We start from the raw sequence: 25,517 nt of genomic DNA, 5'->3' as shown, positions 1-25,517 counted from the left end.
ACAGAACCCTGTAAACCCAGCAGACCTCCAGCAGGGTTGGCCTTCTCCAATTGTAATAGGTTTATACATTGTGTGTGATGTTTAACTATATATTTTTTTAACATTTGCTAACATTGGCCTGCACATATAACTCATGGCATTTAGGATATACCCTTTGTCTCTTGGGACATTCATTGGGACCTCTCTTCATCTGCAAACAGGCTTTCACAGCTTTCCATATCTGAGAACAGATTACATCACAAAGAAACATACTTCATTATACTCAAATTAGACAGCACTGAATATCATGTGGCTTTTATCTCTCTGTCCTCAAAGTTTTCATCTCTAGGGACTGGAACTGGAGAATATTTACATAAGGGTGTCACACCCTGATCTGTTTCACCTGTCCTTGTGCTTGTCTCCACCCCCTCCAGGTGTCGCTTATTATTCCCTAATGTATTTATCCCTGTGTTTCCTGTCTCTGTGCCAGTTCYTCTTGTTTGTAAAGTCAACCAGCGGTTTTGTGTCTCAGCGCCTGCTTTTCCRAGTCTCTCTTTTCTCACCCTCRTGGTTTTGACCCATGCCTGTCCTGACTCTGAGCCCACCTGCCTGACCACTCTGCCTGCCCCTGACCTAGAGCCTGCCTWTCGTCTTGTACTGTCTGGACTCTGACCTGGTTATTGAACCCCTGCCTGTCCTGACCTCGAGCCTGCCTATCGCCTGGCACTGTTTGGACTCTGACTTGGTTTATGAACTCTCGCCTGTACCCGACCTGCCTTTTGCCTACCCCTTTTGTTATAATAAATATCGGAGCTCAACCATCTGCCTCCTGTGTCTGCATTTGGGCCTCGTCTGGTGCCCTTATAAAGGGAGTGAACTTTATTTATTATAAAGGTTACATGGAGAAATTTGGACCTCTCTGAAATGAAAATGGATGGCCCTCCCTTCAGCAAAATATAWTTGACCTAAGCCCTCCCTGAACGCTTGGGGGAAGAAAAAAAAAGTGACCCTCCCCTTTAGCCAAAATAATAKTTAAAACAAAGTGGATAGCAGAGAACATGTCTACCGTTTACCCTCACTTCTTGGACAGACCAGAGCCTTAGATATGCAGTTTTAGAAACTGTTCTTTGTCCTGTAAGAATTACATGGCAATGCAGGAATATTGATAGAGCACAGGGCTGCGGGTCAGAAGATTGTGGGTTGGCAGAGCACCGTGGACAAGAGTAGGGGTGGAAATAGTAAAAGCATTTCATGAATCCATCATTGTATTTACAGGTCCGAGGAAAAATGCCTTTTATAAACATTTCATGCAATTATACGTAATTTTACATATTAGCGGATTTTCTTTTCATACCACACAAATTACAGGCTATGAATGGACATAGAGAGAGGCCTATGTGTTCATCTTATRATATTTRMCCAYTGCCAAATCAGTGTCTTGTTTGCATCGAAACTGTCTCTGTTTGCAAATAATTACATCTGAGACATCATTAGGAATCTGAACATGGTACTTTCAAAAATTAGGCCTACCCTGTCTGGGTAAAATTAGGCCAAATTTTTTAAAGTACCATGTTCAGATTCCTAATGATGTCTCAGATGTAAACAGGACACAGAAAAACGTAAACTTTAACGGCTGGCTACTCTACTTCCGTGGCTTAACTCAACGAGAGAAGGTCACAAGTGTTTTCCTAAAAGCTGTCTGGGTTTAAACATCTTATATTGTACAGAAAGTGAATAGCGTAATTCATTGACAGTGACAGAATTAGATTACCTCCTAAGCAAAGTGAATTTGAACGAAACAAAACAATATCCCCATATGCATCGGAGTCACGTCTTTCCAGGGTATTTTACAGGTTGTTTCTAGCATAAAGCATTGCGGACCAAATCCCTGTTATAGATCACTTTATATAATCGGATCCATTTTATTTTAGCCATTTTCTTTAAAGGGTAGRCATATGGAATACCCTCTCATACCCCCCTCAATTCGAGTCTTGATTTTAAKTTAACAGCCCTTCACTGACACAGAGGTAGACTATTTAAAGAGTGCATGATGGGTGGAGGTATATACCGACAAATCTATGGATATAGTAGCCTATTTCGTCTGCCAAACAGGTAGGCCTACCTCTTATTTCTTAAACAGGAAAAAAATTGGCTCCAACACAAAGCCCTCTTGTTGTTAAAGTCTAATTAAAATGATGACGGTTGGAATGATTTATTGGACCTACTGGAATTTGCCTACTTTCAGCACCATGAGCTGTACATTTCTGATTGATTGTGCCGCAGCTACTGCTTCAAGTTTCAGCACCACAATGTAAGTTAGTTGAATCTGTCTTCAATAACTCTGATAAATACATCATGGGCAATAAACAGTTTTAAATACATTAAATTATAGTAGTAGCAAGCTATCAAAGTTGTCCTCATCTTAATGCTCTCCTTCTCAAACTGAACAGAACASAAGCTATAGGCTAGTTCGCATGCAAGATAGCGCCTTTTATGGACGAGGCCTAATCAACAACAAAAAAATCTGAAGAATCCTTTGACTCTCCTCCTGAACTGCCACCATAGCCCTACACAGAACAGCTATTGGTTAGGCAGCACACGGTTTTGGATCAGCAAGGCCAGAGCAGGCTGGGGCTCAGGGTTGGAATATCCATTGCAGTTTGAAGTGATTYCGTTAGCTGTGTTGTTGGCTAGCTCCTCTGAACAACAGTGTCTTGACAGGAGACCACATTTTCTATGCCAGGTAAAATCGAGCATTATTGTGGATGTATCCAAATAAATGTCACTAGAAAACKGCTTAAACAAATGCAAATGCAGCTACTTTGTAGGATTTTTGAAAAACAGACCAGTATCTTTGTAATTTGGAACATGACCATAAACAGGGTACCTGTATCAGTTTTACATTTAAGACACTGAGGAGAGGAGGTGGAGGAGCTAAAAGCATGTCTGCAAATTGTTTTTTTAACCTTTATTTAACTAGGCAAGTCAGTTAAGAACAAATTCTTATTTTCAATGACAGCCTAGGAACAGTGGGTTAACTGCCTTGTTCAGGGGCAGAACAACAGAACAACAACCTTGTCAGCTCAGGGATTCGATCTTGCAACCCTTCGGTTACTAGTCCAACGCTCTAACCACTAGGCTACCTGCCGCCCCAGGAAAATATGTATTCTGTGTATTATTCTTAATTGGATTGCTCTAGTACGATTACAGATAGATATTGTTTTTGCATATCTCCAAATGTCCTCCCACATCCCCTCGTCAATAACAACAGACTATTCTTTCTGCCACACTCGCTTGACCCCCTGTGTGTCAACAGTAGAAAAGGACCTTAAAGCATCATAAAATAAACGTAGACCCTTTCCTTTGTGAGAAAAAAAGCATTATTTAAATGACAGACACATCAGGGTTACCAATCAAGGTTGTGCTCTTCAAAATAGTCCTGCTTTGGGAGTTGATATTTCTCAAACWTCTTCTCAAATGACAATAAATCTTATCAGCGAATAAATCATTTAGTCTGCCTATGCCCTTATTAAGCCAAATGTTAAAGCCAGCATCCAGCAATCCTGGTACAAAATCTGGGTTGTTAAGAATCAGGGTAAGAGCAGAGGTTAGTTTGGACCTTCCCAAAACCGTTAAACTGACCTCCATGCTTTGAGTGTATTAGGATTATTGCAGTATTCTTTTACATATTTGAAACTTCTGAAAAATAAAAGATGTTGCAAGGGGTATTTTGAAAAAGAAYTCTCAATGTCTAACCAAATAGAGGATTCTGTCACACCCTGATCTGTTTCACCTGTCTTTGTGATTATCTCCACCCCCTCCAGGTGTCGCCCATCTTCCCCATTATCCCCTGTGTATTTATACCTGTGTTCTCTGTTTGTCTGTTGCCATTTCGTTTTGTTTCGTCAAGCCTACCAGCGTTTTCCCCTCTGTTCCTGTCTCTCGATTTTTCCTGTTTTCTAGTTTTCCCAGTGTTGACTTCTTCTGCCTGCCCTGACCCTGCCGTCCTGTACCTTAGTCCCACCTATCTGGGTTACTGACCCCTGCCTGCCCTTCACCTGTCTTTTGCCTGCCCCTGTTGGATTAATTAACTGTTGTTACTTCAACTTTGTCTGCATCTGGGTCTTACCTGAAACGTGATAGTCATCATTTGTGATCCAGTCAGAAACATAAGTGGGCACACCACTGATAAAACCTAATATTGGGCAGATCCAAGCTCCCCATAGAACTTGGCAGATTCAATATTGCCATATTAAGTCTTGGCTTGCATTTACTCCATATGAAGGAATTTAACCAGCCATTTAAATATTTTATGACCTTATTTGAAAGGGATCATTTGGATTGGGTAAAGTAGTCTAGGTAAAATGTTCATTTTCAAGAGGGATATTCTACCCAACCATGAAATCGGAAGAGAGTTCCAACGCTCCAGATCCTGTCTTATTGTGTCAAATAAGGGAACAAAATTGGCTTTGTACATTTGCTGGAATATAGGATTTAGGAATATACCCAGATACATAAAACCTGAGGGAGACCATTTAAAAGGAAAGGTGCAGAGGTAGTAGGTACAGAGCTAAGACTACCAAGTGGCATAGCCTCTGATTTAGCTAAATTCACCTTGTAGCCTGAGAATTCACTGAATAATTCAATACTATTTAACAAGAGATGTAATGGAAGTCTCAATCTAGAGATGAATACCAAAAGATAATCAGCATACAAGCTTAATTTATGATGAACGTCACCAATGAGCAGACCCTGTATAGCAGGTGTTACTCTGCCAGTGGCTCCATAGCGACCGCAAATAGGACATGGGACAAAGGACAGCCCTGTTTGGTACCTCTGTGTGTGGAGAAACTATTTGACCTTAGCCAATTAGTAAGGACAGCAGTCTGAGGGTCATCATATAAAACCTTAACCCATTTTATAAAGTTGTCACCTGGACCAAATTTAGTCAGAGCAAAGAATAGGTAGGACCACCACACAGTCAAATGCTTTTTCAGCATCTAGGGAGAGCACAAGACCATCCACAGCACAGGATGGTAGGCTTGAATAACATGAAGAAGCCACCTGACATTATTATATGAGTTACAGCCCTTAATAAAGCCAGTTTGGTCCCCTTTCACAATTAGTGGAAATAAGTCCTCTAGTCGTGTGGCTAGGATTTTAGAAAGCAATTTATTTTCAATCCACGTTCAGAAGGGCAATAGGTCTGTACGAGGAACAAGACTCTGGGCATTTTCCCTTTTGAGAATAAGTGATATGTTAGCTCCTCTCAGCGTTTGAGGGATGCTGTCATTTGAAAATGAGTGGTTAAACATATCAAGCAATGGCTCAAGGATCAGGCCATGGAACTCCTTATAGAACTCACTACAAAACCCATCTGGTCCTGGGGCCCTACCATTTTGCAGATTCTCAATTGCAAACATGATCTCTTCCTTGGTAATAGGGGCATTAAGGAGAGACCTCTGTTCTTCGGAAATAGTAGGGAGCTCAATCTTAGAAAATAAGAAGATTGACTCATTTATCCATTTATTTGCATATAAATGGTTGCCATCAGAATCAGTAATAGTAGCAATTAACTGGGAGTCTGCTCTCTTTTTAACTAGGTACGTCAAATATTTTCCTGGATTTTATTTTATTGACCATAATCTTCATTGCGGCCGGGTACAGCAATTCGTAGTCCATCTTAATTATCGAGTCGAGCCTTCACCTCAAACGCCTTGCGTCTTCGTACAACCGCCGTGGAGTAGTCAATGAAGAATGAGATCCTTGGACCTTGGTGTTGAATACCGTCAGATCCGATGCGTCAATGACATGCTGCTTGTCAGTGAACTTTCTAACCACTGGTCGTGGGCGCTGGTTGGGACCGGGCAGGGGCGCCGCCAGGGATTTTGGGCCCCATGAAATTATGTCACATTGGGCCTCACGANCCGCCAGGGATTTTGGGCCCCATGAAATTATGTCACATTGGGCCTCACGARCACAGGCCACACCAACCCTACGCAATTGCTGTAACCACACACCTCCAGAACCCAATCGACCCATTCAAAGGTTTAAATAACTTTACATTTGCAGGCTTGCAACTCTCTTGTAGTCCAATATTTACTGTACGATATTTACTGACAGTGAGCTGTGAAAATGTAACACTGTGCAGACATGCATGCAACATTCTGCATACAAGAGTAGTGCATAGTGGAATTCACTATTTAATGCAAGACTGATACCCTCTATAAGAAATGTGCAAAAGGCCATATTTTACAGTCTAAATGTAATTTTAATGGTAAAACTCTTGAATGGAAAATTCTCTTAACGTTAATGAATAACTTATAATAAATATAACTTAAATATACATTAACCTCTTCAATTAAAATAAATTAACATTATCATGTATAGAATGATATAACAAACAAAATAATAAAATCAGAAACAGATTGTTGAACTAAGTATACATACCAACTAGAAAATAATCAGCTGTAAAAGTGAAAATGGAAAACAAAATGGAAATGAAAAGGCCTGATGGTGGCGCTAGAGGAAAGGTCAAGAGGTCACCAAATCAACAGGTTTCTTCCACTTGGGGTCTTGATTGTGGACAAATTTCCACTGGTCTAATGTCCATTGCTCATGTTTCTTGGCCCAAGCAAGTCTCTTCTTATTGGTGTCCTTTAGGTGTGGTTTCTTTGCAGCAATTCGACCATGAAGGACTGATTCACAGTCTCCTCTGAACACTTGATGTTGAGATGTGTCTGTGTACTTAAACTCCGTGAACTATTTATTTTGGATGCAATTTCTGAGGCTGGTAATTCTAATYAACMTATCCTCTGCAGCAGAGGTAACTCTGGGTCTTCCATTCCTGTGGCGGTTGTAATGACTGGGCGGTGAGTCGYAAGCAGGTGCAACGTTTTAATGACAGCACCAAGCACACACCACTAGCATAAAGCAGTATGCCGATACACAAGAACAACACCAACTGGTGAGTGAACATGGGAGTGACATATAAAGGGGAGGAATTGATGAAGGTAATGATGAGTGCCAGGTGTGCATAATAAAGAATCCCAGGACCGTGGTTAATACTCAGGCAACGTCATACGCCAGAGGGGAGGAGCAGACGTGACAGCGGTCCTCATGAAAGCCAGTTTCATATRAGCACTTGATGGTTTTTGAGACTGCACTTGAAGAAACTTTAAAAGCTCTTGAAATTCTCAGTATTGACTGACCATGTCTTAAAGTAATGATGGACTGTCATTTCTCTTTGCTTATTTGAGCTGTTCTTGCCATAATATGGACTTGGTCTTTTACCAAATAGGGCTATCTTCTGTGTACCACCCCTACCTTGTCACAACACAACTGATTGGCTCAAACGCATTAAGGAAAGACATTCCTCAAATTAACTTTTAAGAAGGCACACCTGTTCATTCCAGGTGACTATCTCACGAAGCTGGTTGAGAATGCCATGAGTGTAAAAAGCTGTCATCAAGGCAAAGGGTGGCTATTTGAAGAATCTCAAATATAAAATATATTTTGATTTGTTTAACACTTTTTTGGTTACTACCTGATTCCATGTGTTATTTCAGTTTTGATGTCTTCACTATTAWTCTACAATGTAGAAAATAGTAAAAATAAAGAAAAACCCTTGAATGAGTAGGTGTACTAAAACTTTTGACCGGTAGTGTAGGTCTTCATGCTCTCTTGAGAACCTTGATGATCTCAAAATGGAGTCAGACGGTAGTGGTAAGTGCGCTGAGGTTGAGCTAGTCCAGGATGAAATGGGCCTACCTGCGGCAACAGTTGTAGTGGAGACTTCCAACGTTTGCTCTGAGAATCCTACCAGAGATAATTTTGGACCGGTAGGAGTGAGATTTTTGGAAAGAGTGGATTCCTGCATTTTTCAATTTGTGTGCTTTGCTCTCTYCTAAAAGGGGTGATCAGTGGGGTAGCATTGAGTGTATAGGTAAATCAAATGAAAAGTAATATACCTAGTATTTGTGGCGCCCACTGTTTGGTGAGACGTACAGTATACCTGGTGGCAATGGTGATACTGAGGATACTCTGTCTTGTTGCACTTTGACACAGAGTTTCTTCCCGATCAGGTTATGTTATAGTTGCTATTGTGTGAGGGCCTATGTTCCGAACACGCTTCGGTTCTTTACGTGCCAAGGATTCAGACATGTTGCAACAGTGTGTAGAAGGGAGATCCCACGATGTGAGAAATGTGCAGGAGGGCATAGTTAAAGGGAGTGTAACAGTTTGGGATACAGAAAGCACTGTGTCAACTGTGGGGTTGCCCAGCAGCTGGGGATCCGAAGTGCCCTGTGAGAGAGAGAGGTTGAGATTGACAGAGTTCGAGTGGGGCAAAAAAAAGTTTCCTATGTTTAGGCATTGAAGAGAGCTGAGGATAGCCTAGGGTGAGTGAGTAGGCCTGAAGAGAGAGAGCCAGAGAGTATGAGTTTTAGTAAGGTTGGATTTTTTGCGTCGATGGAGTGGAAATCACAGAAGATAAATGTGGTAGTTGCAGCAGCAGAGAAATATTTGGGTTGAGATTTTAATGCAGAAGATCTACAGGAGGTTTAGAGAAGAAGGGTTCCATCCTCCCAGGCCGATGGCCTGGTGTAGGATCGTTTAGATCCAAAGTATTGGGATGGTGGTGGTGGGTTTTTAGTGATAGTGTGTAGGTGCATGGTTAGATGGTGGTGCAATATAAGTTTTACCATTCCCCTTTTCCATTTATTTTTTTGTTTTGTCACAATGTGGAATGCACATTCCCAACTGAGAAAGTCAGCAATACGCCAAAAAGCGTCTATTCTGCCAGAAATTCACAAGAAGAAAAATAAGTAGATTTGCTTGATAGCGGCATTGACTATGTTGTTGGCTAGCAAAACTTGACATTAGAGACATCGTTCCCAAAAGTGAACTGGTCTCATAGACTTGACGTAACATAGTAAATGTAAATCCAGTACATTCAAATTAGTATGATATACATTTTGCAAATTTGAAACATACAAATATGAATTTGGAATTTGTAACATATCATACGAAATTCGTGACTGACATTCACAAATTAATAAATACCATACAAAACATCCTAAATGGAGTCGCAGATTTACATACAGACTAATACAAAATATTCTGAGACCAGGTTTGGTAGCAGGCTATCTTTACATTTTAGCAGAAGCTGTTATCCAGAGCGACTTACAGTATTAAGTCCATACATTTTCATACTGGTCCCCTTAGGAATCAAACCCACAACCCTGGCATGTGGATGCCAAGCATCACAATCCTTGCACTTTGAAACCACCCCGCTCACTTTGAACCAACGCGCTTCTTAAGAAAGTCGTGCCAAGGATCAGACATGTTGCAACAGTGTGTAGAAGGGAGATCCCACGATGTGAGAAATGTGCAGGAGGGCATAGTTAAAGGGAGTGTACAGTTGGGATACAAAAAAGCACTGTGTCAACTGTATAGCACCGTTATCCTGGCAAAATGGCTGGTGAACGGTGCTTGTTCCACATCGCAAGCGACTGCCAACTGACTGACATACAATTCCCTTTCCATCATAAATAACTAGCTCACATTATTATTTGTAGATCAGTCAGTCACAATTTACCCATGATACATTACGGTTTTGATCCTCTCAACCACAGCCAGTGTGTCCGGTCAGTTTACAGAAGCTCGAGCTGGGCAAACTTAACACTGTCAGTGCGATAAGTTTGAAGGCGAATGCATACACATTATTTGTATTGAACTATTATAACTGGGTCTTGTAATCTTGTTGTTCTTTTATTGAGAATAACAAGCATCACACATGCGTAAATTACACGCAGTTGTGATACGTTTCCGTAAATGACCGCGTCTTTGTTCGTCACATGTTATTGGCCGTGTTCGAGAGCATCAGAACAACTGCATGCGACTGCCGACTGAATGATCTACAAATCACCCTGCATCATAAATAGCGACGTATTATTATTTGTAGATCAGTCAGGCAGTTACAATTTACCCATGATGCATTGGGGTTGTGAGCCTCTCGAACACGGCCATTGTGGGAAGTGGTGGTGCTGAAGAGGCAACAACGAAGATGGCGTGCTGTGGGAATTGCTTATGTTGTCACTGCTGCTGCAGGGATGAAGAGACCCGAACACCCGAGGAACTGGTGAGAGAGAATCTGTATAATGTCTTATAATGTGTAGAATTGCCTCAATGTGCAAAATATTGTGTGCGAGTTTTCCAAGGAAAACTGAGCCTAATGTCCCGACTTCACCCTGGCTGGAGAAAGCTCCACCCTGTTCTGTTCTGATGTATGGATATCTCTCAATGCTAATTTAGGTAGKTAACTATGTTGCACAATAGCTTGATAAATAAATATTAACATTGACTATGTTACAGAATATAGCTGTCAGTAACGTTATAGGCTAAATAAATGTTTTTGAGTAATGTGTTCTGTGAGTCAAACTAAGCAACATGACAGCTAGCTGATAGTGCTGAGCAACTATGCTAACTAGTAGCCACTGGCAATACGCTAGCAAATATTTTTTATAACTAACCCTCTTTGTTTTATCTGTGATTCTAGCTTGATGCTTGCCAAGCACGACCGATGCCATTTATTTATGCATGATGTGCATTGTTTAATAGAGGCCCTTGTCAAACACCCTATCGGACTGTTTGACAAGGGGGAATTAATTGTCGAGGAAGTGTATGGTTAAATAAAGGTTACATTTGAAAGAGCGCAACGTTAGCATCTAGCTATTTGTTTCCCTCAAGCTATTCACAGCCTTGCATGACTCAGGAAGAAACCTCAGCCAAGAACTTGCTCTTTTGTTGTGGTTATTGTGGGGCATATAGTACTAGGTGTAGTAAGTGCCAGGTATATTTTCATGATGACTGGCTGCACTGCATAACCTTATTTGTCAGGCTGAGAGTAGTTTTGTTTTGTTGTTTTGTTATTCTTCATGCACYATGATGGCAGTGTCACATTCTTCTAATTTCCAGACTATTCTTGGGGAAACTCAAGATGAAGAGGATGAGATCCTTCCAAGGAAAGATTATGAGGTGATGAAATCCCTTTGAAGCAGATCAAGATGTTGGCCTAACTCCATATGAATGAAGGGAAAATAGACACACCCAAATGAGCATCAGTGTAGCTCTTGACTAGCCTGGTTGCCAGTCTGTTTTGGCTTTTTTGCCAACTCCTTATGGAATTGTCATGTCAATGTAAGGCCTGACAATGACAATGGAGTAGGCAAMAGCACAAAATAATATGGGACCAGACTACCTGAGTATCATTGAAATTTCTCTCAGCAGAAAAACAAACTACAGAATGAATTCAATTAAACACACACTGACTCCTCTCCCAATGGTTCTCTCTATATTTTGGCAGAGCCTGGATTATGACAGGTGCATCAATGAACCATATGTTGAAGTTCTGGAGGGGATGAACAATAAGGTATACTAAGAAATGAATTGTGGTATTGGTATTGTGGTATTGGTATTGTGATAAATAAGCCTACATTTTGAGTTAGTTACAAAGTCGTTACTAAGTCATTAAGTATGTGGTTAGACCACCAACTACACTAGAATGCCTTTGTTATTTTCAGAAGCTGTAAAAAAAAACATACTTTTCATTTCCACAAACTGCATATTGCAATTGTGTTGTTTTCCATCTCTTCTAACATGGGTTCTTCTATCACATTATTAGAGAGCCAAAAGGTATGAAGCTGTGAGGTGGATGCTGGTGTTTGCCATTGGAGTTTCAGTAGGCCTGGTAAGTGCAATCATGTTCTATGCTGGATGAAGAATCAGACATTCTGATTTTTGGTTGGCTTACATACCGGTATGTTAGTGATAAACAATGGACCTCTGTACATTCTCTGGAAATAATGTATGACGAAGGTATGGATGATGTGCAGGTGCTTCTGACAAATGTCTGCATGCTTTGGAAAAAAATGCATATTAAACTCTTATTAACACCATTCTCTTTTCTTTCAGGTGGGTGTTTTTGTGGACTTTTTTGTACGCCTTTTCACTCAGCTCAAATTGAACTTGGTGGGAAAATGTATCTTTTTTTGAAGATGGAATATTTCACTCAAAGTCTATGCCTAATTGATAATGTCTTTCTGATGTTGAACATTGCAAATCAACATATTGTATTAGTTGAGAGCAGTGAGGTGTTGTGTGGCAGACAATGCTTTTCCTTAGCCTGTGTGTGCTAGCTGTGGAGGAGTGCAGTGAGAAAGGRTGCCTGGCTCTTTCGCTTCTTGAGCTACTGGCCTTCAACATGATGTTCATCTTCATCGCCAGTGTGTTGGTCCTCATTGAGGTAAAGACGCTCTACACAAATACCTAACATGTCCTAACATGCTATTGTTATGCTATACATTAGTAAGGTGGCGCCGACAGACATGGCAGCTCTGCTTCTAGCTCGTAAGCAACTTTGCAGTATTTWGTTTTTTTGTGTGTTATTTCTTACATTATTGGTCCAGAATGTTTTTTTGTGTTGTTACATATAGCCGGAAAGAACTTTTGGATATCAGAGTGGCGGTAAATCGCCAGCATTACGACCAGGAATACGACTTTCCCGAATTGGATCATTTGTTTGTACCCCCCAGGGCAATTGAACTTATCCCAGAGGCTGCTCCAAGTCGTCGCCGGCGGAGAAGAGGTATTCACACCATCCACCGCTTCCGAGTTTGTTACTCGCTAATGTTCAATCTCTGGTCAATAAAGTAGACGAGCTCAGGGCGAGGATCTCCTTCCAGAGAGACATCAGGKGCTTTAACATACTCTGTTTCACGGAATCATGGCTCTCTCAGGATATACTGTCCCCGTCCACACAGCCAGCTGGGTTCTCAGTTCATCARGCACACAGGAATWAAAAAAACTCTGGGAAGAAGAAAGGTGGTGGTGTATGTTTCATGATTAACTACACAAGGTGTGATTGTGATAACGTACAGAAACTCAAGTCCTTTTGTTCACCCGACCTAGAATACCACAATCAAAAGCCGACCGTATTACCTCCCAAGAGAATTCTCTTCGGTTGTAGTTACAGCCGTGTATATTCCCCCTTAAGCCAATACCCCGACGGCCCTCAAGGAACTACACTGGACTTTATGCAAACCACATATCCTGAGGCCGTATTTTATTGTAGCTGGGGATTTTAACAAAGCKAATTTGAGTAAAACACTACCGAAGTTCTATCAACACATTGACTGTAGTACTCGCTTAGAGAAAACACTAGATCACTGCTATTCGTATTTTCAAAATGCCTACAAGACCCTCCCCCGCCCTCACTTCAGCAAATCAGATCACGACTCCATTTTTCTCCTCCTTTCCTATAGGCAGAAACTCAAACAGGAAGTACCCGTGCTAAGGTCTATTCTAAGCTGGTCTGACAAATCGGAATCCATGCTTCAACATTGTTTTGATCACGTGGACTGGGAAATGTTCCGGTTAGCCTCTGAGAATAACATTGACGCTTAAARGGACACGGTGACTGAGTTCTTTAGGAAGTGTATAGGGGATGTTGTTCCCACGGTGACTATTAAAACCTACCCTAACCAGAAACRGTGGATAGTTGGCACATTTGCGCAAAACTTAAAGCGCGAACCACCGCATTTAACCATGGCAAGGTGACTGGGAATATGGCTGAATATAAACAGTGTAGTTATTCCCTCCGTAAGGRAATCAAACAGGCAAAACGTTGCTACAAWGTGGAGTCTCAATTCAACGGCTCAGACACGAGATGAATGTGGCAGGGTCTACAGACAATCACGGATTATAAAGGGAAAACCAGCCACGTCACGGACACCGACGTCTTGCTCCCAGACAAGCTAAACGCCTTCTTTMCCCGTTTTAAGAATAACACAGTGCCACTCACGTGGCCCGCTCCCAAGGACTGTGGGCTSTTGTTCTCTGTGGCCGACGTGAGTAAGACATTTAAGCGTGTCAACCCTTGCAAGGCTGCCGGCTCAGACGGCATCCTCTAGCCGCGTACTCAGAGCATGCGCAGGCCAGCTGGCTGGAGTGTTTACGGACATATTCAATCTCCCTATCCCAGTCTGCTGTCCCCTCTTACTTCAAGATGTCACACCATTGTTCCTGTACCTAAGAAAGCAAAGGTAACTGAACTAAATGACTATCGCCCCGTCGCACTCACTTCTGTCATCATGAAGTGCTTTGAGAGGCTAGTTAAGGATCATATCACCTCTACAATACCTGACACCCTAGACCCACTTCAATTTGCTTACCGCCCCTATAAATTCACAGACGATGCCATCGCACTGCACACTGCCCTATCCCATCTGGACAAGAGGAATACCTACGTCAGAATGCTGTTCATTGTCTACAGCTCAGCCTTCAACACCATAGTGCCCTCCAAGCTCATCATTAAGCTTGGGGCCCTGGGTCTGAACCRCGCCCTGTGCWCCTGAGTCCTGGACTTCCTGACAGGCCGSCCCCAGGTGGTGAAGGTAGGAAACAACACTTCCACTTTGCTGATCCTCAACACAGGGATCCAGGGCCTCAGCCCCCTCCTGTACTTCCTGTTCATCCATGACTGTGGCCAAGCACGCCTCCAACTCAATCATCAAGTTTGCAGATGACACAACAGTAGTGGGCCTGATTACCAACAATGACGGGACAGCCTACAGMGAGAAGGTGAGGGTGCTGGCGGAGTGGTGCCAGGAAAATAACCTCAGTCAATAAAACGAAGGAGCTTATCATGGACTAAAGGAAACAGCAGAGGGAGCACCCCCATATCCACATCGACGGYWCCACAGTGAAGGTGGAAAGCTTCAAGTTCCTCGGCGTACACAACACTGACAATCTGAATTGGTCCACCCACACAGACAGTGTGGTGAAGAACTTCAGGAGGTTTTTTCAACCTCAGGTTTACAGATGCACAATTGAGAGCATCCTGTCGGGCTGTATCACTMCCCACAACCGCAGGGGCTCTCCAGAGGGTGGTACGGTCAGCACACGATGTCACAGGAAGATGAAAAAGATCATCAAGGACATCAACCATGCATCAAAGCTGGGGCCGAGAGACTGAAAAACAGCCTCTATCTCAAGGCCATCAGACTGTTAAATAGCCATCACGGCTGCTCAACCCMGCACCTTAGAGGCTGCTGCCCTATATACATAGACATGGAATCACTGTCCACTTTAATAATGGAACACTAGTCACTTGAATAATGTTTACATACTGCTTTACTCATCTCGTGTGTGTATATACTGTATTCTWTTKTACTGTATTTAGTCAATGCCACTCTGACATTGATCGTCCTAATATTTCTTAATTCCATTCTTTTACTTTTAGATTTGTGTATTGTTGTGAATTGTTAGATACTACTGCACTGTTGGAGCTAGGAACACAAACATTTCACTACACCCGGAATAACATCTGCTAAATATGTGTATGTGACAAAGAAATTTGGTTTGATTTTTAAAGTCAACTCCTGGTAAATGCAGTAGCTTGGGACTGTCGTGATACCGTGTAGTTAGCAGAGCAATTAAAAAGGGACCTATATTGCACTTCAATGGAGTTTACGCTTATCTGAAGTGTACTTGTCAGGAGTCTACTGTACTGTACTGCCTGCATGCCTGCCTGTACTGAACATGCTCATAATCCCTTTGACAATACTCTTTGACAGCTTATTATCAAAACCTCTTCTTTTTTTTTTTTATACATCTGTTGGGTAGTTATTTTGGTTTTCTTTGCTTGTCTGGTGGTATCATATCAGAATTGTCCCAACTCCTACTGATTGTCCCTTTTCTGTGTTCTTTAGCCTGTAGCTGCAGGCTCGGGAATCCCTGAGATCAAGAGCTACCTGAACGGAGTAAAGATACCTGGAATAGTCCGGCTACGGACTTTCGTCTGCAAGGCTATCGGAGTCCTCTTTACCGTATCCGGAGGTACTACAAAATAGATGGAACAAGGTCATATTCACTAYGCACCAAACAGAAGACAACTGAAACAGAAAGGGACTACCTGAACYTGTCCAATAGAAACAGTAGTTATTTCGCTTTCCTTTTCAAAACATTTTGCTACAGTGTGCACTAATGAATACGACCTCTGACTTTCCAACAGATGCAAACATTATAGCATTTAACTAAAGGGAATCCAATGGCAAAGCGTCTGTTCCGCCTCTAAGTGTTTGATCCCTCAGGTCTGTTTGTGGGGAAGGAGGGTCCAATGATCCACAGTGGAGCCATCGTGGGAGCCGGACTCCCTCAGTTTCAGAGCATCACTTTCAAGAAGATCAACTTTYACTTCCCCTACTTCCGCAGTGACAGGTACAGTAGCATACACTGTAAAGTGCAGTTGTTCATCATTATAAGTTAAATCTCTGTGCTTATCCTTGATTTCAGGGACAAGCGGGACTTTGTGTCGGCGGGGGCGGCGGCCGGGGTGGCGGCTGCGTTTGGGGCACCAATAGGGGGCACCCTCTTCAGCTTGGAGGAGGGATCCTCGTTCTGGAACCAGGCGCTCACCTGGAAAGTGGTAGGTCAAAGGTCACAGACAGAGACGCATGCAAACACACACAGGCTATTTTTCTGTCATTGTCAGTCAGCCTGGTCTGAAGTACCACTCTCTTCCTGTCTACCCACCAGCTCTTCTGCTCCATGTCTGCTACGTTCACCCTCAACTTCTTCCGCTCGGGGATCAACTACAACAAATGGGGCTCGTTCCAGCTCCCTGGCCTGCTCAACTTTGGAGAGTTCAAGGTACAAGCACTCATTCACGTTCATGTTGTGGAGGTGTGCACATAGTGTGTGTGTATGTGGGTCTGTGTGTGCATATAATGGTTTAGCGACTTGAGTTCTATGTCTCCATGGGTGTCCATCCCTCTCCCACAGTGTTCAGACGGGGATAAGAAGTGCCACCTGTGGACGGCGGTTGACCTGGCCTTCTTTGTCCTGATGGGGGTGGCGGGAGGGCTGCTGGGGGCCTTCTTTAACTGTATCAACAAGAGGCTGGCCAAGTACCGCATGAGACACGTCCACCCCAAGGCCAAGTTTGTCAGGTACCTGCTCGGAGTGATATGTACATACACATATACACTTCATTGTAGTGACAGTTGCGTTGCTGCAATGCTTTGTTACCAATGAAACATTTGTTTTTCAAATTATCAATATATTTAACTTCCCCATCTGAGTGGAAAGGCATATTTCTCAAAGGGGTTACAGTGATTTGTGTTTCATGTCATATTCTTTGTCTGGTCCCTGGGAAGGGTTCTAGAGAGTCTGCTGGTTGCCATGGTGACCACGGTGGTGATCTTTGTGGCATCTATGACATTGGGTGAATGTCGTGACTTGGCCTCCACAATCACCAACAACAACACGACAGCTCTGGTACGTTTTGGCAGAGCTCAACTTTATAAAAAAGTGAAGTATGTAAAWATAAGATAAGAACAGCCGTAAAACAACGTCATAATCATCCTAAAACYAGCACTAAAAGCATATTGAAACATAAAGAGACCATAAAACTACGTATATTCATACAAAAGCCATCCTTAAAAAGTTTATTGGTGTTTTCTGTTGCCTRTCTAACCTCAGATTGGCCGACTGAGTTGAATGAAGTGAAATGGKATTGATCCCAACCGTGCTAGTGTTCAGGAGYGTGCAACGATGAAGAACATTCAGATAGAAGTGTATTGTATAGAACCGATATGATGGTCTGTCATGTAGATTAGGGAATCCAGATAGAAATGTAATGAGTAGCTCTATCTGCAACGTACTGAACGCTTCACCTTACTGAATATACCCCATTTTCAATGTTTGACTTCACTGAACATACCACAGTTTCAACATTCAATGCTTTTTAATGGTGTAAATGAACCGATTCATCGGGCAGCACACACCGTCACTCCAGTGTCGGCCATTGTGTTAATATTTTAACATTTCAATCTATGGCATAGACATCACCTCTATTCCAAAACTGTTTCCCCAGGTCTCTAGTCTAGTGTACACTCAAGTCCTTCAGAATTGGAGTTTCACATTTTGAATACGTCCCACATCGGACAGACATGTATACAAAGTTAGAAACATGCTCACATTCAATGGTTTTGTTACAATGGTAAAATGTGTGATATGGRGATTTATCTAGGTGTCCCTCAACGAAGACGTCATCAACTCTACAATCCGCCAGTTCTTCTGCCCCAACAAGACGTACAACGACATGGCCACTCTGTTCTTCAACCCTCAGGAGGTGGCCATCCACCAGCTCTTCCACCAGGACGGTGAGACAAGGGCTGTTCTTGGATCAGTTTAGCCTTTTAGATAATGATGAATGAGATTATGGACAGGCTCCCACCTGATTTTAAGGGCAAAACTGATCCCATGCCTGTACTAAACTGCATGCTCAATAATCTCTATTTAAAGTACTTCTTAGTTCCAGGACTAGGCTTAATCTGTGTTTTCTTTGAACAGGGTCCCTAGTCTCTATACACATACACACCGAAATATGTTTGTGTACTGGTGATGGCTACACTTTAGTTAATCATTATACAGAACATAATGAACACCTCTGTGGCCAGCTCTGAAAAATATCTGATGTGATTGGTCAAAATACCAATTAGTGGAAGAAAGATCAGCGTTGGASTGCCTGTGTAAACGCAGCCTTAGTGTGTGATTTCCTGTGTTTCCTGTCTCTGTAGGTACGTTCAGCCCTGTGACGCTGATTGTGTTCTTTGTGCTGTACTTTTTGTTGGCGTGCTGGACGTACGGCGTGTCGGTGCCCAGCGGCCTCTTTGTGCCCTCGCTGCTCTGTGGCGCCGCTTTCGGACGCCTGGTGGCCAACCTCCTCAAAATGTAAGACCAATGTTCTCATAATCAAATGTTCTCAGTGTTAGGCATGATCTAATGTACGCAAATTGTTAGGCTGTCATTCTCATTATAATTTGTTTTCTTCCGAAATGTAAACCCAACGTTCTCATAGTCAGTACTCAAATTTGTAAGCCCAACTGTCTCGTAACAAAATGTCCAGGAATGGTAATGGTGTATATCAGATTCATTCATATGTACAGTACCAGTCAAAAGTTTGGACACACCTATTCATTCCAGGGTTTTTCTTTATTTGTACTATATTCTACATTGTATAATAATAGTGAAGATATAAACTATAAAATAACACATATGGAATCAAGTCGTAACCCCAAAAATATATTTGAGATTCTTCAAAGTAGCCACCTTGATGACAGCTTAGAACACTCTTGGCATTTTCTCAACCTACCTTGAAGAATCTAAAGTACATTTTGATTTGTTTAACACTTTTTTTTTGGTTACTACGTGATCCCATATGTGTTATTTCATAGTTTTGATGTCTTCACTATTATTCTACAATGTAGAAAATAGTAGAAATATAAACCCTTCAGAAAGTTTTCATACTCCTTGACCCACATTTTGTTGTTATATATATATATTTTTTACACATAATACCCCATAGTGTTGAAGTGAAAATGAAATACAGAAATCTAATTTACTTTAGTATTCCCACTCCTGAGTATAAGCACCTTTTGGCGGCGATTACAGCTTTGAGTCGTCTTGGGTATGTCTGTTAGGCTACCAGTTTTACACATCTGGTTTTGGGGATTTTCTCAAATGTTTCATTTTCTCAAGCTCTGTTAAGTTAGATGGGGAGTGGCAGTGAACAACAATCTTCAAGTCTTTCCACATATTTACWATGGGATTCAAGTCTGGGATTTATCTGGGCCACTCAAGGACTTTCACATTCTTGTTCTGAAGCCATTACAGCATTGCGTTGGCTGTATGCTTTGGGTCATTGTCCTGTTGGAACATACATCTTTGCCCTAGTCTACGGTTGTTTGCACTCTGAAGCAGGTTCTCATCAAGGATTTGGCTGTATTTGGCTCCATTTATTGTTCCCTCTATCCTTACAAGTCTCCCAGTCCCTGCCGCTGAAAAGCATCCCCATAACATGATGCTGCCACGGTAGGGATGGTGTTAGATGGGTGGTGAGCTATGCCTGGTTTTCTCCAGACATAGTGCTTTGCATTCAGGCTAAATCATAACATTTTTGTCCACAGAATATTTTGCCTCATGCTCTGTCTGTCACGTGCCTTTTTGCAAACTCCAGGCATGCTCTCATGTGCCTTTTGCCAGACGGAAGCCACTCCTGAGAAAATCTCCCATAAAGCCCAGATTGGTGAGAGTATGCCTGGAGTTTACTGTAGAGACTGAGACTGTTGTCCTTATCCCATCTCAGCCAAGGAACTCTGTAGTTCTGTCAGTTGTCATTGGGTTCTTGGTCACCTCCCTAACCAAGGTCCTTCTTGCCCGGTTGCTCAGTTTGGTTGAACGGCCAGCTCTAGGCATAGTCTGGGTAGTTCCATATTATTGAGACCACTGTGTACTTGGAAACTTTCAATACTGTAGAAGTTGTTTTATACCCTTTCACAGATACAGTGCTGTGAAAAAGTATTTGCCCCTTATTTTTTGGCACATTTGTCACACTTAAATGTTTCAGATCATCAAACAAATGTAAATATTACACAAAGATAACCCAAGTAAACACAAAATGCAGTTTAAGTGATGATTTTTTTTTTTGTGGCGGTGGGGGCTATCTGAACCTTCATGGCATATGTGAAAAAGTAATTGCCCCCTAAACCTAATAACTGGTTGTGCCACCCTCAGCAGCAACAACTGCAATCAAGCGTTTGCGATAACTGGCAATGAGTCTTTCACATCACTGTGGAGGAATTTTGGCCCACTCTTCTTTGCAGAATTGTTTTAATTCAGCCACATTGGAGGGTTTGAGCATGAACCGCCTTTTTAAGGTCACGCCACAGCATRTCAATCGGATTCAAGTCCGGACTTTGACTAGGCCACTCCAAAACCTTTATATATATATTTTTTAAGCCATTCAGAGGTGGACTTGCTGGTGTGTTTTGGATCATTGTCCTGCTGCAGAACCCAAGTGCGCTTCAGCTTGAGGTCACAAACTATTGGCCGGACATTCTCCTTCAGGATGTTTTGGTAGAGAGCAGAATTCATGGTTCCATCAATCACAGCAAGTCGTCCAGMTCCTGAAGCAGCAAAGCAGCCCCAGACCATCACACTACCACCACTATATTTGACTGTTGGTATGKTGTTCTTTTTCTGAAATGCTGTGTTACTTTTACGCCAGATGTAACGGYACGCACACCTTCCAAAAAGTGAAATTTTTGTCTCATCAGTCCACAGAATATTTTCCCAAAAGTCTTGGGGCTCATCAAGATGTTTTTTGCCAAAAGCGAGACGAGCCTTTATGTTATTTTTGGTCAGCAGTGGTTTTCGCCTTGGAACTCTGTCATGGATGCCATTTTTGCCTCTCTTTCTTATGGTTGAGTCATGAACACTGACCTTAACTGAGGCAAGTGAGGCCTGCAGTTCTTTAGATGTTGGTGTGGGTTATTTTGTMACCTCTTGGATGAGTCATCGRTGCGCTCTTGGGGTAATTTTGGTAAGCCGGCCACTCCTGGGAAGGTTCACCACTGTTCCAAATTTTCTAAATTTGTGGATAATGTCTCTCACAGTGGTTCGCTGGAGTCCCAAAGCTTTAGAAATGGCTTTGTAACCCTTTCCAGACTGATAGATGTCAATTACTTTGTTTCTCATCTGTTRCTGAATTTCTTTGGATCGCGGCATGATGTCTTGCTTTTTGAGATCTTTTGGCCTACTTCACTTTGTCAGACAGGTTCTATTTAAGTGATTTCTTGTTTCAACAGGTCTGGCAGTAATCAGGCCTGGGTGTGGCTAGTGAAATTGAACTCAGCTTTCCCAAAAATTTGATTAACCACAGTAAACTCATGATTTAACAAGGGGGGGCAATTACTTTGTCACTTAGGGCCATGAAGGTTCGGATAGCTTTTTTCCCTTAATAAATAAAATTATCACTTAACTGCATTTTGTGTTCACTTGGGTTATCTTTGTGTAATATTAACATTTGTTTGATGATCTGAAACATTTAAGTGTGACGTGCAAAAAAATAAGAAATTAGGAAGGGGGCAAATACTTTTTCACAGCACTGTATATGCTTCATCACAGTTCTATCTCAGAGATCTACAGTTGAAGTCGGAAGTTTACATACACTTAGGTTGGAGTCATTAAAACACATTTTTTAACGACTCCACAAATTTCTCGTGAACAAACTATAGTTTTTGGCAAGTCGGTTAGGACAATCTACTTTGTGCATGACACAAGTAATTTTTCCAACAATTGTTTTCAGACAGATTATTTCACTTACCATTCATGTATCACAATTCCAGTGGGTCAGAAGTTTACATACACTAAGTTGACTGTGCCTTTAAACAACATTTCAGAAAATGTCATGGCTTTAGAAGCTTCTGATAGGCTAATTGACATCATTTGATTCAATTGGAGGTGTAGATGTATTTCAAGACTACTTCAAACTTGGTGCCTCTTTGCTTGACATCATGGGAAAATCAAAAGAAAATCAGCCAAGACCTCAGAAAAAAAATGTAGACTCCACAATTCTGGTTCATCCTTGGGAGCAATTTCAAAAGGCCTGAAGGTCCACGTTCATCAAACAATAGTCGCAAGTATAACACCATGCACAACGCAAATGTCATACCGCTCAGGAAGGAGACGCGTTCTGTCTCCTCGAGATGAACGTACTTTGGTGCGAAAAGTGCAAATCAATCCCAGAACAACGCAAATGACCTTGTGAAGATGTTGGAGGAAACAGTTACAAAATTATATATCCACAGTAAAACGAGTCCTGTGTCGACATAACCTGAAAGGCCGCGGCAAGAAGAAGAGACTGGAGAAATGTCCTCTGGTCTGATGAAACAAAAATATAACTTTTTGGCCATAATGACCATCATTATGTTTGTAGGAAAAAGGGGGAGGCTTGCAAGCCGAAGAACACATCCAACCTGAAGCACGGGGTTGGCAGCATCATGTTGTGGGGGTGCTTTGCTGAGGAGGGACTGGTGCATGTCACAAATAGATGGCGTCATGAGGAAGGAAATTAATGTGGATATATTGAAGCAATATCTCAGGACATCAGTCAGGAAGTTAAAACTTCTTATGGCTGAAACCCGAGTACGGATCGATATGACAACACCGTGAAAGGGCAGGGGCCAAAATTCAAACAACAGAAATCTCAATAATTAAAATTCCTCAAACATACATGTGTTTTATATAATTTTAAAGGTAATCTTGTTGTATCCCAACCAAGTGTCCGATTTCAAATATGTTTTCAGCGAAAGCACTACAAACGATTATGTTAGGTCACACCAAACCACAATAAGCACAGCCATTTTTCAGCGAAAGAGTGCAGTCAGAAAAAGCAGAAATAAGAGAAAAATTAATCACTAACTTTGATTATCTTCATCAGATGAACTCATAGGACTTCATGTTACACAATACATGCATGTTTGTTTGATAAAGTTCATATTTATAACAAAAATCGGAGTTTACATTGACGCGTTACATTCACTAGTTAAAAACATCAAGTGATTTTGCATAGCCACATCGTTTCAACAGAAATACTCATCATAAATGTAGATGATAATAAAATTATACACATGGAATATATAGATATACTTCTCCTTATGCAACCGCTGTGTCAGATTTCAAAAAAACTTTACGGAAAAAAGCAAATCATGCAATAATCTGAGACGGAGCTCAGAACAATAGCAATTAGCCGCCATGTTGGGGTCAACAGAAGAACCAGAAAATACATGATAAATGTTTCCTTACCTTTGTGACTCCATCAAGAATGCAGTCCTAGAATCCCAGGTCACAATAAATGCTTGATTTGTTCGATAATGGTCCGTTATTTATGTCAATTAGCTACTCTGGTTAGCGCGTTTGGAAGCAATTCAAAAGTCACAAAGCGCGTCACTATAACGTGACGAAATGTCAAAAGTTCCGTAAAAGTCAGTAAAAAAAATGTAAACGATGTATTGATCATACTTTAGAATGTGTTTACAATACATCTTTATAACATTCAACCGGAGAATTAGATTGACTTCAGAAGAGCGGTGGAACGAGGTCTCTCATGTGAAGCGATGTGAAAGCATGGTCAGCTCGTGAGCAGACCTGACTAATTCCTGTCTCCTTCGGCCCCTTACATTAGAGTCATCAGACAAAGTTCTATTGATGTTGACATCTAGTGGAAGCCGTCGGAAGTGAAAACCCATCAATATCTCGCTGTAATTTCAATGAGAGCTTGGTTGAAAATCTGCCACTCAGAAAATTTCAAACAGGAAGTGGAACTCTCAGTTTTTTGCCTGCCATATGAAGTTCTGTTATACTCACAGACATAATCAAACAGTTTTAGAAACTTCAGTGTTTTTCTAACAATACTATAATAATTGCAGATATTAGCACTGGGACTGAGGAGCAGGCAGTTTACTAGGGCACCTCTGATGCACCTTTCATCCAAGCTACTCAATACTGCCCCTGCAGCCATAAGAAGTTAAAACTTGGTCACAAATGGACAATGACCCCATGCATACTTCCACAAGTTGTGGCAAAATAGCTTAAGGACACAAAGTAAGGTATTGGAGTGGCCATCACAAAGCCCTGACCTCAATCCCATAGAACATTTGTGGGCAGAACTGATAAAGCATTGGCGAGCAGGAGGCCTACAAACGTGATCAGTTACACCAGCTCTGTCAGGAGGAATGGGATAAAATTCACCTAACTTATTGTGGGAAGCTTATGGGAGGCTACCCAAAACGTTTGACCCAAGTTAAACAATTTAAAGGCAATGCTACTAAATACTAATTGAGTGTATGTAAACGTCTGACCCACTGGGAATATGATGAAAGAAATGAAAGCTGAAAGAAATAAAAGCTGAAATAAATCATTCTCTCTACTATTATTCTGACATTTCACATTCTTAAAATAAAGTGGTGATCCTAACTGACCTAAGACAGGGAATTTTTGCTAGGAGTAAATGTCAGGAATTGTGAAAAACTGAGTTTAAATGTATTTGGCTAAGGTGTATGTAAACTTCCAACTTCAACTGTATAGACAGTTCCTTGGATTTAATGGTATTTTTTTCTGCTCTGACATGCACTGTCAACTATGCACTGTCAAAGATGTTTCTTTCTAAGTCCTSTCCAAACAATTGAATTTAGCCACAGGTGGACTCTAAGTTGTAGTGACATCTCAACGGTGATCAAAGGAAATTGGATGCACCTGGGCTCAATTTGGAGTGTCATAGCAAAGTGGTCTGAATATTTATGTAAATTAGGTATTTGCAAACATTTCTAAACTCATTTTCACTTTGTCATTGTGGGGTATCTTGTGTAGATCCATTTTGAATTCAGGCTGTAACACAACAACATGTGGAGTAAGTCAAGGGGTATGAATACTTTCTGAAGGCCCTGTATATGGATCTGGTTTCTATGATTTGAAATCTGTTGGTTTGGAAATCTCTCAACTACTTTCCCAGCACCAAACTACTGTGAGATATATATATATATGTGTAGCTGCAGTGTAACTTCCCATGGAGTTTGTATCTCTTAGAATGTGTAAAAATGCCATCAAAGCTACATTTTAAAGTTGACATCCTCTGA

The 25,517-nt window shown here is 41.6% G+C and overlaps 1 protein-coding gene across 1 annotated transcript in view; it reads left to right on the top strand.

Annotated features, from left to right (window-relative positions):
• The first annotated feature begins 9,751 nt into the window (after nucleotides 1-9,751).
• clcn6 (chloride channel 6) overlaps nucleotides 9,752-25,517 on the top strand; it is a 29,237-nt gene continuing 13,471 nt past the window's right edge. Inside the window, exons 1-14 of the mRNA XM_024005993.3 lie at nucleotides 9,752-10,120; nucleotides 10,957-11,016; nucleotides 11,345-11,410; nucleotides 11,663-11,728; nucleotides 11,953-12,019; nucleotides 12,177-12,283; nucleotides 15,750-15,876; nucleotides 16,131-16,257; nucleotides 16,333-16,465; nucleotides 16,576-16,689; nucleotides 16,822-16,988; nucleotides 17,196-17,316; nucleotides 18,071-18,203; nucleotides 18,621-18,774. Of these exons, the coding sequence (XP_023861761.1) occupies nucleotides 10,046-10,120; nucleotides 10,957-11,016; nucleotides 11,345-11,410; nucleotides 11,663-11,728; nucleotides 11,953-12,019; nucleotides 12,177-12,283; nucleotides 15,750-15,876; nucleotides 16,131-16,257; nucleotides 16,333-16,465; nucleotides 16,576-16,689; nucleotides 16,822-16,988; nucleotides 17,196-17,316; nucleotides 18,071-18,203; nucleotides 18,621-18,774 (1,517 nt within the window). The 5' untranslated portion in view covers nucleotides 9,752-10,045. The remainder of the gene's footprint in view (nucleotides 10,121-10,956; nucleotides 11,017-11,344; nucleotides 11,411-11,662; nucleotides 11,729-11,952; nucleotides 12,020-12,176; nucleotides 12,284-15,749; nucleotides 15,877-16,130; nucleotides 16,258-16,332; nucleotides 16,466-16,575; nucleotides 16,690-16,821; nucleotides 16,989-17,195; nucleotides 17,317-18,070; nucleotides 18,204-18,620; nucleotides 18,775-25,517) is intronic.

The sequence above is a fragment of the Salvelinus sp. IW2-2015 genome, linkage group LG17 (assembly GCF_002910315.2).
Source record: "Salvelinus sp. IW2-2015 linkage group LG17, ASM291031v2, whole genome shotgun sequence".
NCBI classification, from domain to species: domain Eukaryota; kingdom Metazoa; phylum Chordata; class Actinopteri; order Salmoniformes; family Salmonidae; genus Salvelinus; species Salvelinus sp. IW2-2015.
Note: the sequence above shows the minus strand (reverse complement) of the source record. Positions and strands in the feature narration are given on the sequence as shown.